At 38.7% G+C, this 12,320-nt stretch overlaps 1 protein-coding gene across 6 annotated transcripts in view; it reads left to right on the forward strand.

The window, feature by feature from the left end:
• Positions 1-2,029: 2,029 nt before the first annotated feature.
• Positions 2,030-12,320, forward strand: part of PHF14 (PHD finger protein 14) — a 167,426-nt gene continuing 157,135 nt past the window's right edge. For all 6 annotated transcript variants that reach the window (XM_062569178.1, XM_062569182.1, XM_062569179.1 and 3 more), the window contains exons 1-2: positions 2,030-2,114; positions 2,583-2,693. In XM_062569178.1, the coding sequence (XP_062425162.1) occupies position 2,114; positions 2,583-2,693 (112 nt within the window). In that variant the 5' untranslated portion in view covers positions 2,030-2,113. The remainder of the gene's footprint in view (positions 2,115-2,582; positions 2,694-12,320) is intronic.

Below are 12,320 nucleotides of genomic sequence, written 5' to 3' on the forward strand. Positions count from 1 at the left end.
TGAAAAGTTAACACATATGCAACTCCTGATGGCACAGGGAAGCTGGTCAGAGTTTTGAAGGATAGACATGTTATCAGCCAAAAGTATATTTGGGGAAGGTTGGCAAAACTAGTGTCAGGTAAGGAATTTGTTGCTTAGTCAGGCTACATAGCCAAAGAATGGGTGGAGATGACAGGAGATGTCCATGTGAACATATCAGCTGTTAATGTGATAACAGAGTAACACAGCAGTCTTTGCTGTGACTCTAGTTCAGAGGTTGGAATATCACTTCCACATGCATTTCCAGGCTTGGAAGCTTGAATGGGGTAGAAGACCCATTTTTGGGAAACACTGGCTTAATGGAAAGGATATGAAGAGATGAGCTACAAATGCTGAGAAACAGCTGATTAACTATATACTCCTGGGAACACAGAAATTAATCTTTATTTCACTTATATAAAGATAGTGCAGCGACCAAGTATTCAAACTATCAAGATTTGAGAAATTAGAATTGATTTTATTGCTAACTTGAATGTATTAATAAACCTGGCCTAGGACTGAGGAAACCTGTTTCTAATGGGGCTCAGCCACTAACCTAATACATGGGAAAGTCACTTCACTCCCATTGCCTTGGTTTCCCTATATGTAAAGTGGAGATAATATTCTTTGTGTTCTTGTTTAAATGTTTTCCTAACGACAGGCAAGATATAAAAGATGTATCTCAACTACAAATCTGCAGGACAACAATCTAAATGACAGGACTTCAGAATTTGTGCTAAAAAACCTAGAAAATTCACAGAATGAACATAGATTTTTTTTCTTTGGAATTTTCTGCCCTTTTAAAATCTTCAAGTGTCTGAAACTCAAAAAAATGAATACCCGAAGTTATCAAATTTCTGAAAATGCAGAAATGCACAGTCATATAATACACTAAGCAGCCATTACTATGCTGTATTTAAAAATCGACCTAATTTGCCCCCAGTATGCTGTTTTTGTGATAGCAAGCGCTCTTTGGGCCCCGGCCCACCAGTGTAGGCAATGCAAGCAGAACCACCCAAACGTAGCGCCGGCTCTCATCGCAGACTGTGCGCCTGCCAACCTTCGCCATCCCCTTCACTCTTAATCATAGAACAAATCTAGCATTAAACACACATCTTTCGTTAATGGCTTTTACAATACACTGGGAAGTTTTCATGCTACTTATTTTTTTTCCTGAATCCCCAGACTCTTGGAAGTCATGCCAGTACCTCAGAACGTTGACATTTAAGAGGCCCCTGTTGTGCTTACAAACACATTTGGTGGAAACCCCCCCCCCCAAAAGCAGATTATCCCCTTGGGTGTTTCAAAACTCTCAGGAAGATTTTGGGAAGCTGGCTGGTTTTGCGGCCGGCTGGCAGCGCTGCATCGGCTGGGTGTCTCTCCCCATTAGGTCTTAAACTTAACTCCTGGATTTGTGTGACGTGGTCAGGGAAAAAGATTTTTTTTCTGAATGGGTGAAACACGTTGATACTTCTCCAGGCTGCAGAAATGAGCCCGAGAGTGCAACTCAAGCACCAACCCCATATGGAATTCTACTCGTAGAACAGCTTTTTACTAAAACCGGCTTTAATGTTTCATTTCAAACCCGGGGGAAACAGAGGCAGCGCCAGACCGGTGATTTTTGAGCTACTTTCCCTAATAAAGCAGTTTCTAACCATGCGGCCCCCGGGGGAACCGGCGCGCCCGCCCCGAGAGGCTGCGTTAAGCACGAAACCCTGGCTCCACTCCGATCTTCCGCCAGGGCCGCTCCGCAGCGGCGCGGAGCCGGGGCGCCGGGGGGGGGAACAGCCGCGGGCTCCCGCCGCCGCGGAGCCGCCGCCGCTGCTCCCCGCGCAGCGCTGTCACTCCGCCCCCGCGGCGCCGCCTGGCGCGGCGCATGCGCCGCGGGGCCTGCGCGCAGGCGCCGCGGGGGGACGGGCGGGCGGGCGCGGGTCTGCATCCGGGTCGCCGCCGTGCCCATTGTCTGGGGAAGGGGCCTGGCGCTCGGCCGGCTGCGCCGCGCCCGAGGCGGGGAGCGGTGCGCTGCCGCCGCCGCCGCCGCCGCCGCCGCTGCTGCTGCCCGGGCTCCTGCCCGCCGCTCACCTGCGCAGGCTCTAGTAAGTGACTCCGAGCAGCTCTGCCCGCCGCTTCCCCGGGGTCCCCTCCCCGCCCCGGCCGGCCCGGCGCCCCGGCCGGCCCGGGGTGCCCGCGTCCCCTCCCGCGGGACGCCTCAGCCCCTCGGCGGCCGCCGCTCCGGTGTTGCCGGCGCGCCGTCGCCTCGGCGGTGCTCGCCTGGGGGCCGGGCGGCCGCGGGGGGCGGGGAGCGGCGGCGCCGCCCTCCCGGCCCTGCCCCGGGCTCCTCGCCGCCTGCTCCGCGCTCCCCTCCGCCACCTGTGGGAGTCTGCGGCGCCGGGCGGCCGGCGGCGGCTGTTCCTGGTCCGGCCCGGCTGTGCTCCTCGTGTGCCCGCCGAGTGCTGAGGCGGGGACGCCCCGCCACTCTGCGTTTAGTTTTAGTGCCTTTACACGTACCGATGGTGGGTCTCCTCATAGCACGTAATAACCGTACTCTGCTTTTCTTCCTGCAGTGGACCGGAGCTCGAAGAGGAGGCAAGTGAAGCCTTTGGCAGCTTCGCTGCTGGAAGCTTTAGATTATGATAGCTCTGATGACAGTGATTTTAAGGTTGGAGATGCTTCAGGTAAATATGCTTCCTCATCTCCTCAGTTCAGAACTACCTCGTTCTTACTTTTATTAAGAAAGTTTGTTTTCTGGTTGCCCATTTAATATCAAATGGGAGACAGCGTAGTAGTAAAGCTTGGAGCCGCCTGAAGTGGGTAAATGGAAATTCTTATACTGGAACAGTGAAACAACTGATTAGATAAAACATCCGTATGATACTTCAAGTACAATTGAAATTTTCTCTAAATTTTCAGAAAACTGATAATTATCCAGTAGATGCTTTGAAAGCAGACATTTGGTCAAACAAGTTTTGGCAGGAACACTTAAGTACCTTCTGTGCTATGTGTCTTAGCTATAAAGATATTTTTTGAAATATTTATTACTATTAGTATTAAGTTAAGAATGTCCTGAAGTCATTTTGTTTTGAGTAACTCGTGATAGTAATTATTGTGGACTTAAGAAGTTGTCCAGTTTCTCAAGGTTAAATCCACTAAGTGAGTGAAAATCTTAAGAACAAAGATAATCTGTTCAGGCTCTTTCTTATTTTTGCAGCAGTCAGACTCAAGGTATCCACTCAGATAATTGCACAAAAGGATGAACACATCTCATACTAGAAGAAAGTCCTTGCTTTAAAGTGTTTCTGTTCTGCAGTCTTTTCTATGCATGCAAATTCCTATATCTGCAGTGAACATCTACAGAAACTTAAACAAGACACTAAAATGTTATGAATAAATTCAGATATATTGGAGGGAGAAAAAAGGAGACAGGACCATGTTTGTAAATAAACTGCATGCTAGATGTTCTGTGGTATATGTTCAGGAAAATAAATGGAGGGATGCACTGTGTATAAGATGTAACAGAAGCATTATGACAGCTTCTCAAATAACTTCCTTGTTATTTTGGTACTGAGGATAAAGGTTGATGTTTTCATGTGAATGTAAGCTTTAAAAATATTCTGTCTCTGTTTAAAGATGTCTATTTTTACTTTTGGCAAGCTCTTTGTTTTAACGATCTTGAAAATGTTTAATGATCATTTCTCCAGGTCTAAGATACGCTCTAATTCTCCTTCCTTTTTTTTCCCAAGCTTAGACATGTTCTCCTTGGTTGGTCTGTTAGAAGCAGGTTACAGTGACTTATGAGAATAAAGCTGATATATTCTTAATAGTTGCTAAGGTTGTAGTGGGGTAGTTTTGTTTACATTGTTCATCATGTTTTGGGGGGAGGTTGATTCTTTCTTTTAAATAACACTTTTGCTTTTTTATTTTCTTTGGGAGAGGGAGAGGGAGAGAGAGAGAGAGAGACAGAGAGAGAGATTGTTATAACAGGAAATAGTTTTTTTTTTGTTTGTTTTTTTTTTTTTTTAGTTCTCAGAGAAGAACTCCCTATTCTGAACAGTAGTAAAGGCAAGATTTTAAGAGAAGAGAAGAATTGCAAATGGAATATAGGAGATGGACACATAATCCAATGCAATATATTATAAGCTGTGTCAGAATGCACGATTGCTTTCTAATTAATATCCTCTTTGACTTTTACACATAGGGGAACAGTATCCTTCCTAAGAGTATTTCATGTTGAGGAACTTGAATGGGATTTCACCTAAAAAAGCAACACTGAATTGAAACAATTATATGATATAGAGAAACCAATTCCTACTTTTAAAATGTTTTTTTTTGATTACTTTTCTGTGTTCATAGCTTTGTTCTGGCATTTCAGAGCTATGTCTCCGTCACTTGTAGGAGAAATGAATGTTCTGTTTAATAAAATTTAAGATTTAATGAAAACAGTTTGAAACAGCATCAGAGTTTGATATTTTACAATTTGTTGAAAGGATTTCTTTAATTTGACAGAGAAGAGTTGTGAGGGTTCAGAGAGGTTGAGGGAAGGAAAGTTTGTGAACATATAACCTCGTAAATTGAAAGAAAATTAAGAAATGCCATTTCTCATGTGTCGCACTAGATAATTGCAGGATATTTGACATGGAACATCTATGCTGGTTTGAATGAAGCTGGTCTGGTATGGCCTTAAATTTGGTTGTACATAGTCCGTTCAGATTTAGACAGAAGTAGTGAAGTGAAAGACTTTGAAATGAACATACTTACATTAATTATATATATATTTTTTTGTTTCAAAGTTATATGTGGGTATACATATATAAATGTCTGTGTACATATATACACATGTATACACCTTACTAGACAAAATCTGGATTGTGAATTGATAGAGAGGAGATTCTCCTTTTGCTCACTATGAGATTCAACCATCCAAAAGAGTACTATGTAATTTTTAAGACAGTCAGGGTTGGTTTTGTTTTTTTCTTCTTTTTTTCAATGACTGTGGAGGTCTGTCTGTGTACAGTCTGTTGCAAATCATAGCCTATATTAGTATTTGATATTTGTTTTGTACTGGGATTTTTTTTGCACAACTCACAAAGAAAAATACTAAATGTGATAGAAGGAAGAAGCAGTCTTTTTGTCTTGAAAGTGATCATTAATTTACTCATGTACTCAGAAAGGTCCTGTAAGTATAGTAATTCAACAGCTCTGCAATGTGTATTTATTTGATACACAACTGCACATGAAAGTAGTAATTTTTAAATTAAAAGCCAACGCAAATTTGAAAGTAAGAGATTAAATGAGAGTTTAAATACTGAATTAAAAGAATTCTGGAGTGGTTTACTCTGTTGATTGTATTGCATCCATCTCTAGTTTTGTGGTGGTAAATATGCAATAATAGATGATACTGTGAAAGTTCAGCAGGACTGAATGCTGAACATCCAAACATGCATGCATCCATGTTATGCATGTTCATTGTTCTGTCAGATTTCTGGGAATATGTGATGCAGTACAGATTTGAGAAGTTGTCACTAACTACTTCTAGGAAGCTTTTTTTTTTTTTTTTCTCTGAGTTTTCTGTACACAGAGTCCTGGTGCCTTGCTAGATGTATCCTTTATTTGTAGTGTACTTAGTTCCTTTTCTTTTGGATTAGCTTACGCCAATAGGCAATTATTGCCTTTTTTTCCTTTAAAGATCTCATTTGTTTCAATGTCTGTTTAGGGGAATTGATTTTATAACTGTTATGCACTTGTAAATTTTCTGAATGTAACTAGTTTTCAGGCCTATTGCCTTTTATTTTAATGTTGAATTTTGTTTATTATTTTATGTTGAATGAAGTAGTTTTTTATAGCTTATCTGTCACTGTTTCTACATAGTAGAATATGGAAATGCTATATTTTAAAGTACTATTTATTTCTGTTTTCTTACAAAGATCTTATTTTTTTTTCTTAGGGTCATATATAATCTTAGCATGAGATCTATTTTTTAAAAAAGCTAACCCACTTAGGAGTCAGGGCGTGCAAATATATGTCTGAAAATGATAGTACTCTGATGTTCTGAACTGAAACTTTTTAATCATATGATTCACAATAAAGATCAGTTATTTGAAGTTTTGCTTTTTTAAATATAATTTAATGAGCACAGCTCGAGAGGTACTGATGTAAGAACTTGGCGTGTAGTTGTACAGTAATTCCCAGTAGGACTCCAAAGCAGAGATTTATTTATTTTCTTATCTCTGATCAGTAAAGACAGTCTTTTTTGGCAGCTCATATACTAAAATTGAAATGATGCAGAAAAATTTAGTATGGTCCTTGAGCAAGGATTGGATTATGTGTGAATTTAAGGACTGAAATCTTAATAGCTGTTTGCAGCAGCGTAGCTTGGAATAGTTGAATATAGTTGAATGCTGCCTTGAAGGACTGGATTCTGCCACTGCTTCTGCTACGAATATCCTTAATGTAAATTTTTAGAGGCATTTGTAAGTGATTTTTTGGTGTTGAGCATGGAGCTTGACTTAAATATTTTACATTACTATTGCCGATCAGTAGGAGCTCAGTTTAAAACATACCAAATTACTGATATAAGTGCATATGTTAGATATTCTGAAAACAAAACAGGTAACTTGATCTAGAAATAAAAAGTTGCACATATCTTTATCTTTCTGTAGTCTGTTTTATGTCAATGAAATGGAGGTTCTGCTGTTACTTTCTGTGCAGAATATTGTGATATAAAATAATGTTTCTGAAGCACCAAAATACCATACCATAGTAAGGGGCACTACTGAAATGTTGGTGAAGAAACTAGTAGTTTTGTTTTTGAGGAAGAACTTAAATTTTATGCAACAGAAAGTGTAAGGTGATTCAATAGACAGTGAAGGTAAGAGGAAAATACTGAATAACTAAGATTGTGTAAAACATTCACTTAATTATTAATTCCTAGTCATTTGATAATTTGATTTTGTAACCCTAATATGTAGTTCTTCTGAGTGGAATTACCGAGAGCCTTTTTCCTCTTTGAGGAAATGAGAAATGCAGACATTATGCTCTGCTGGGTTATCCTCGTCCATGTGAGCGAGACCTTTTTATGTTCAGATGCCACTCCGCTTACTGGCGCTTTGGAGCAGCTGACTGGTGACTTCAGCCTATGTTGTCTTCAGAAACAGATTTCTGTTCTTCCATATGTTTATTGACAGCAGAGGAATACTGTAACAGAAGTCTAGGCTTTCATTACAGTATGTGAGCAGGGTGGATTTTGAGTTGGAACCACATTATTTTAATTTTTCTCCCTACTGTGAGTCTTTATGCCTCTTCTTACTAATCTGTTCCTTACAGAACCCTGGCTTGTTGGTTCAGTGTCAGTCAGTTTTGGGACAACAGGATTTTCATAGCCTCCTGCTTTACTACTTTCTCTCCTATTTCCCCGTCTGTGTGTCTGTCCATCTCTTGTGCATTTTCTGCTGCCGGAGAAGGTTCTCCTGAGCTTTACTAGCTCCGTTAGTTCTATAGAGAGGTCATCTATAAGCTGGTCACTTCTGAAAGACTAGGCATGCTTGGTGAGGATGAGATCTTTCAAGTCATTCTTGAGCTCATTACAGTGGCTCAGAGACTAAACTTGATCAAATTTGGGTGAATATTTATGCTCAAAGCATGTCGCAGACACATACTCAAGCCTTTCCCAGATCTCAGCTCCCTTCTACATGACATGAAACCTCGAGGTATGTTTGGGAAAAAATGTGTTCTAGTTCAATATTAAATAATTCATGTTTTTCTCTAGCTTCACTTTCAAGAAAGGTAGAATTATTTGGTTTGGAATTCAGCTTTATGGATTATTTAACACTGCAACTTTGCTAAAGGAAATCACGTAGCCTGAAAATGTTTCATCCCAAATGAATGAAATTTGATACATTATAAACAGTTGAAGACAGTATCTGAAACTGGGAAATGTCAAACAAATTTAGGAGGTAGTGATAACAATTCCATCTGTATTACAGCACTGTAAATAAAGGCAATTCTTAGTGACTCCAGTCAAGATTGGCACCTTACGATGTTGAGCACTTCTCAGACTTGAGTAGACATCTACTGTAATGCTGTGTGATTTAATTACTGTTAGTGTAGAAGTGAGAGTGCTGCCACACAGAGTACTAAGTAATTTTTATTTATGTTCCTGTGTCTTCCGTCCTTTTTTTTCAATTACACTATATACTTATTATAATCGGAAACAAGTGTAATTATGGGTTTGTAATCATAGTTTCATTTCCTGGTCTGCCCAATTTACATCTGTAATTAATAGCAAAGCTTAGATACTTTTTTTCACAAATATTATATGAAAAATAATTTTCTCTTAGTGCAGTAATTTCTTAATCTCTTCCAGTTTTGTGCTACATGTTCTTAACTACGTTAACGCTTTGGGCAGTGACAAATTTTTGTTAATGTTACCAATATTAAATTGTCAGTAGCCTCCTAGTGTTAAATACTTAGGTAATCATACCATCATAGCCTAAAAAATAGGATAGAAAACCAGTGTCATAAATATAACTGATTGCTGGACTCTCTTATTTGAAGTTACAGTCAAAAGTGAAATATTAAGCCATTTCCATTCTTGTTTTCAGTATAGCTGGGGGTTAATTGATCTTAGTGTAATGGAGCTCTCTGACTTCAGTCTAGCAAACAAAAGCCAATAGGAATTTAGCAGTCCTAGAATACTGCCTTTGGCAAATTGGAAGTTTATATTTTTTCTTATTTAATTTAAACTTCTCTGCCTTTTTTTTTTTTATATCTGCTTAATAAAACTGGAGACTTCAGGTTATTTTAAATCTCAAGTTTTAAATCATTTGCTATTTCTAGATCAGAAGTGTAGGAAGTACAACTTTTTACCTGTGCTCTCTATAGCACATGTGCAAAGGAGTTTCTGTGACCTCTGGACCGGTTCTTGTAAAGAAGTTTTATGGTGTGGGCTGCTGTCACCAAAGCACTTCATGAAGCCCTTTCCACCTTCGCTGTTTTTTGTAGGATACAGGCAGTTTTGAGTTGGAGGGGTGGGGAGGCTTTATGTAGTATTCTAGTAGAGACATTGGGTGATTTCACATGTACAAGATTTGTGTCCACCTTGTCTTTGGGAAACGGATGTGGAGGGACCTCTGAACAGAGTGATGGTAGCTGGGCTGCTATCACCTCCAGAAAAAACCTAGCTTGCTTATTTAACCAGAGAGAATACAAATACTGCAAAAAAGAACTTTCCCAAATGAGTACCAGGCACTTCTGCTACCTGCTGTCGGTTAGGCTTTGTTTCTGTAACCAAACCTCAAATTGAGTGTGTGGTGTTAGTCTTTTAATTAGATTATCTTTCAAACTTTTATTAAAAATGAGCAATAAAAGTGCTTGATAAGCTGTGCCCTGGCAGTAAGAAGCAGCCTGTGGGTGGCCAGGTACTTAAGCAGTGTAGCGCTACTCTCCATATACATGCTTTTTCCGAGAATGCACAAATTCATAGGATGCTGAGTTTAAAGTTGCTTTTAAAATGGTCTTTGGAAAAGCTGAGAGTTTTTTTTTACTGTGGTAGTGATATCAGTGATGTAATAACTTTCCACTGCAGTCTTGTGCATAGCATATATTTGAAAATAGCTGATGTGCAGATTAACAGTCCATTTCTGTTTATCTTAATCCCATTTTTGCTTCAGTTACTGCTGGAGCATGTTTGGTCTCGGTGGCTTCCTCACAGAATTACCCTCTTTGGAGTTGGCTGCCACCTGCTGTTGTGCCCAGTGGAACTGAAGCTACAAGCTGCACTGTGATAAATGATGTCTTTCTCACAACTGATCTCTGATACTTGTTCTCAACGGAGCTCTGTGTTCTTTAATATATAACAGTGTAGCTGGCCCCATCCTTCTCTGAGAGTAGCTTGACTTCTCTCCTGTAGGGAACAACAGGATATGGTTGTCAATTTGAAAGAACCATTCTTTAGGAATTTCTATTGATGGAGAAAATTATATACTACAGCCTCTTCCAAACTGAAAGTGCATCTCACAGAACAGCTGCAAAAATAGCTGTTATCACTAAATAGCTCTTTCTAGGAAAGTACCTATCATAGTGGATGTATTCAGAGAGAAGAGGGATATCCCTTAGTGTAGGTATCTCTGGTGTGCACACGCATACAAAGAAATTTGAGCAGAAAGAAAACAATGTGCGAGTAAAAGGTGAAGGCAAAGAGAGTTTGAAGGAGAACAGTGCATGAAGCTAAGGTTTATTCCCGGATTTATATTAGTTGCATGGCATAAAGCAGCTGGAGAGTATTCTCAGTGCTACAATGTATTTTGATTTACGAAGTCACTGTTGGTACCTTAGAATGCTATTGGAGCTGAAACTACTTTCAAACTGAGATCCAGTGAAAGCTGAAGTGAAGTTTAAATTTACAAAAAATCTATGTGTATTTAGACATGGAATAGCACAATTAAAGCATCCAGAAATTGAAGTTGTTGTCATGGCATTGTAATGGAGGTGTAAAAAACAAAATATAGTAAGACAACTTAAAAATACCGTTAATTTTAGCACACGAAGCAATATGCTAACTTATTCATACTGAGGTATGTAGTTCACACTGGCATTATAGCGCAGATTTAACATTGTTTGGATGTTTAATACTGTGGATACTAAACTTAATATATTTTGTTTAATTAAAAATTTCAGAGATGCAGAATCTGGTACATATACAATGTTACTATATATTTTATTTCAAATTCTAGGGGTATATATTCAAAATCATTATTACATTTAATATTCTCAGTACTTAATTGCAAAAAAAGTGTGAAATAGGATATAAAATACATCATGCTATTAAACATGTATTTGACATCTATTTTATAATGTGCATGGCGACTACAGGAGTCTAATTTTAAGAGATCCTTGTAAAGTATCTGTGAGCTGGCAAATAGGTATCCAAAAAAAGTTGTTATATAAATCATTTGCTAGGTTGCAATTTTTTGCTATTAAAAAAAAAAAATCTTAGATATGCCTGAAGAGTATTCTTTTATTTAAAACTTCAGTTAATTAAGCTTGTAAGACCATTGCTACCAGTAAGGCTGGCAGGTGTAGGAGAGTTAGTTAATTACTCTTTGAGCAGAAGACTGCACTATAACTTTGATAACAGCATTCTCATTTTCTTTCCTGGCTCACTAAAGGGTAGAACATTTGCATGAATCTTTGAATCTTTATAAGCTTGCAAAGAGTCTATCATTCGCCTGGTAATAGTAAGGGACAGTAGTGTTGCAGTCAGCAGTAGTACTACTTTTTTAAAAAGAAAGTTTTTGTTGGTAATTACATAATCTCTTCATCAAATACTTTCTACTTCCACATACAAATATACATATAAAGAACAAAATTGACTAGTAAGTCCAGATAAAAACTGAATTACTAGTTAGCCATAGACTGTTTCTGTGGAGCTAAAATAAATGGTGCATATAAAATGCACAGCATGTTCTTTTGCTGGCATGAGAAGCACACTGGCCCTGCTATTGGTTTATTTGGCTTTACACAGAGATGCATGCACACAGAAATCCTCTCTTGCTAAGGTAATACTGAGCATTATTTCTTTTGGCTGGTAAGTAAAATGATTAACAATTTTTTACTTCTAAAGTCTTAACGTGTTTCTTCTCTAGTTACATTTAACAACACCTGAAAATGCATTGAGAAGCTGTTGATGGCTCTGAAGAACTTGAAAATTGTGGCTGTTGCCTCATTGATCCCTGTATTGGATGAAGCAGCTTTGTACTTTTTCTTCTTAGTTTCTAAAAATTTCTTTCTTCATTAAAACTAATAATGTAAATGAAAAGTGGTGGGAGAATAGAAGTTGAGAGACATTAAAGGTGGAAGATTTTATAAAATTCTACACAGTTCAATTCTTCAATAACTTTTACATGTAGTTTTTACAAGCCACTTTTTTTTTTTAACATAGGAATCCATTCTTCCATATCTGTTGTACAGAATGGACTTTGTTAACTGATGGAAATAATGACTGCACGTAGAATAATACCATCTAGGTGGTACAAGGTTAGAATTTATACGTAGTTTCCAGCTTCAGCATTGAATGAGGCATAGCTCTTGTGACATTAATAAGTGCAATAATATTTACAATTAAAAAACAATCAAAAAAAGCCTCTAACGAACTGAGGGTATATGATTAGCTACATTATTGTTAGTACTTGCCATGTAAACTCTTAATTTTGTAGTTTTTAGTTTTGTATTGGCTAGCTATTTTATTTTCAAATTCTGAATATTTAGAAAATACTTTCAGAAATTCAGAACAGGAGTGTTGATTCTCT

The sequence above is a fragment of the Rhea pennata genome, chromosome 2 (genome assembly GCF_028389875.1).
Source record: "Rhea pennata isolate bPtePen1 chromosome 2, bPtePen1.pri, whole genome shotgun sequence".
Taxonomy (NCBI): domain Eukaryota; kingdom Metazoa; phylum Chordata; class Aves; order Rheiformes; family Rheidae; genus Rhea; species Rhea pennata.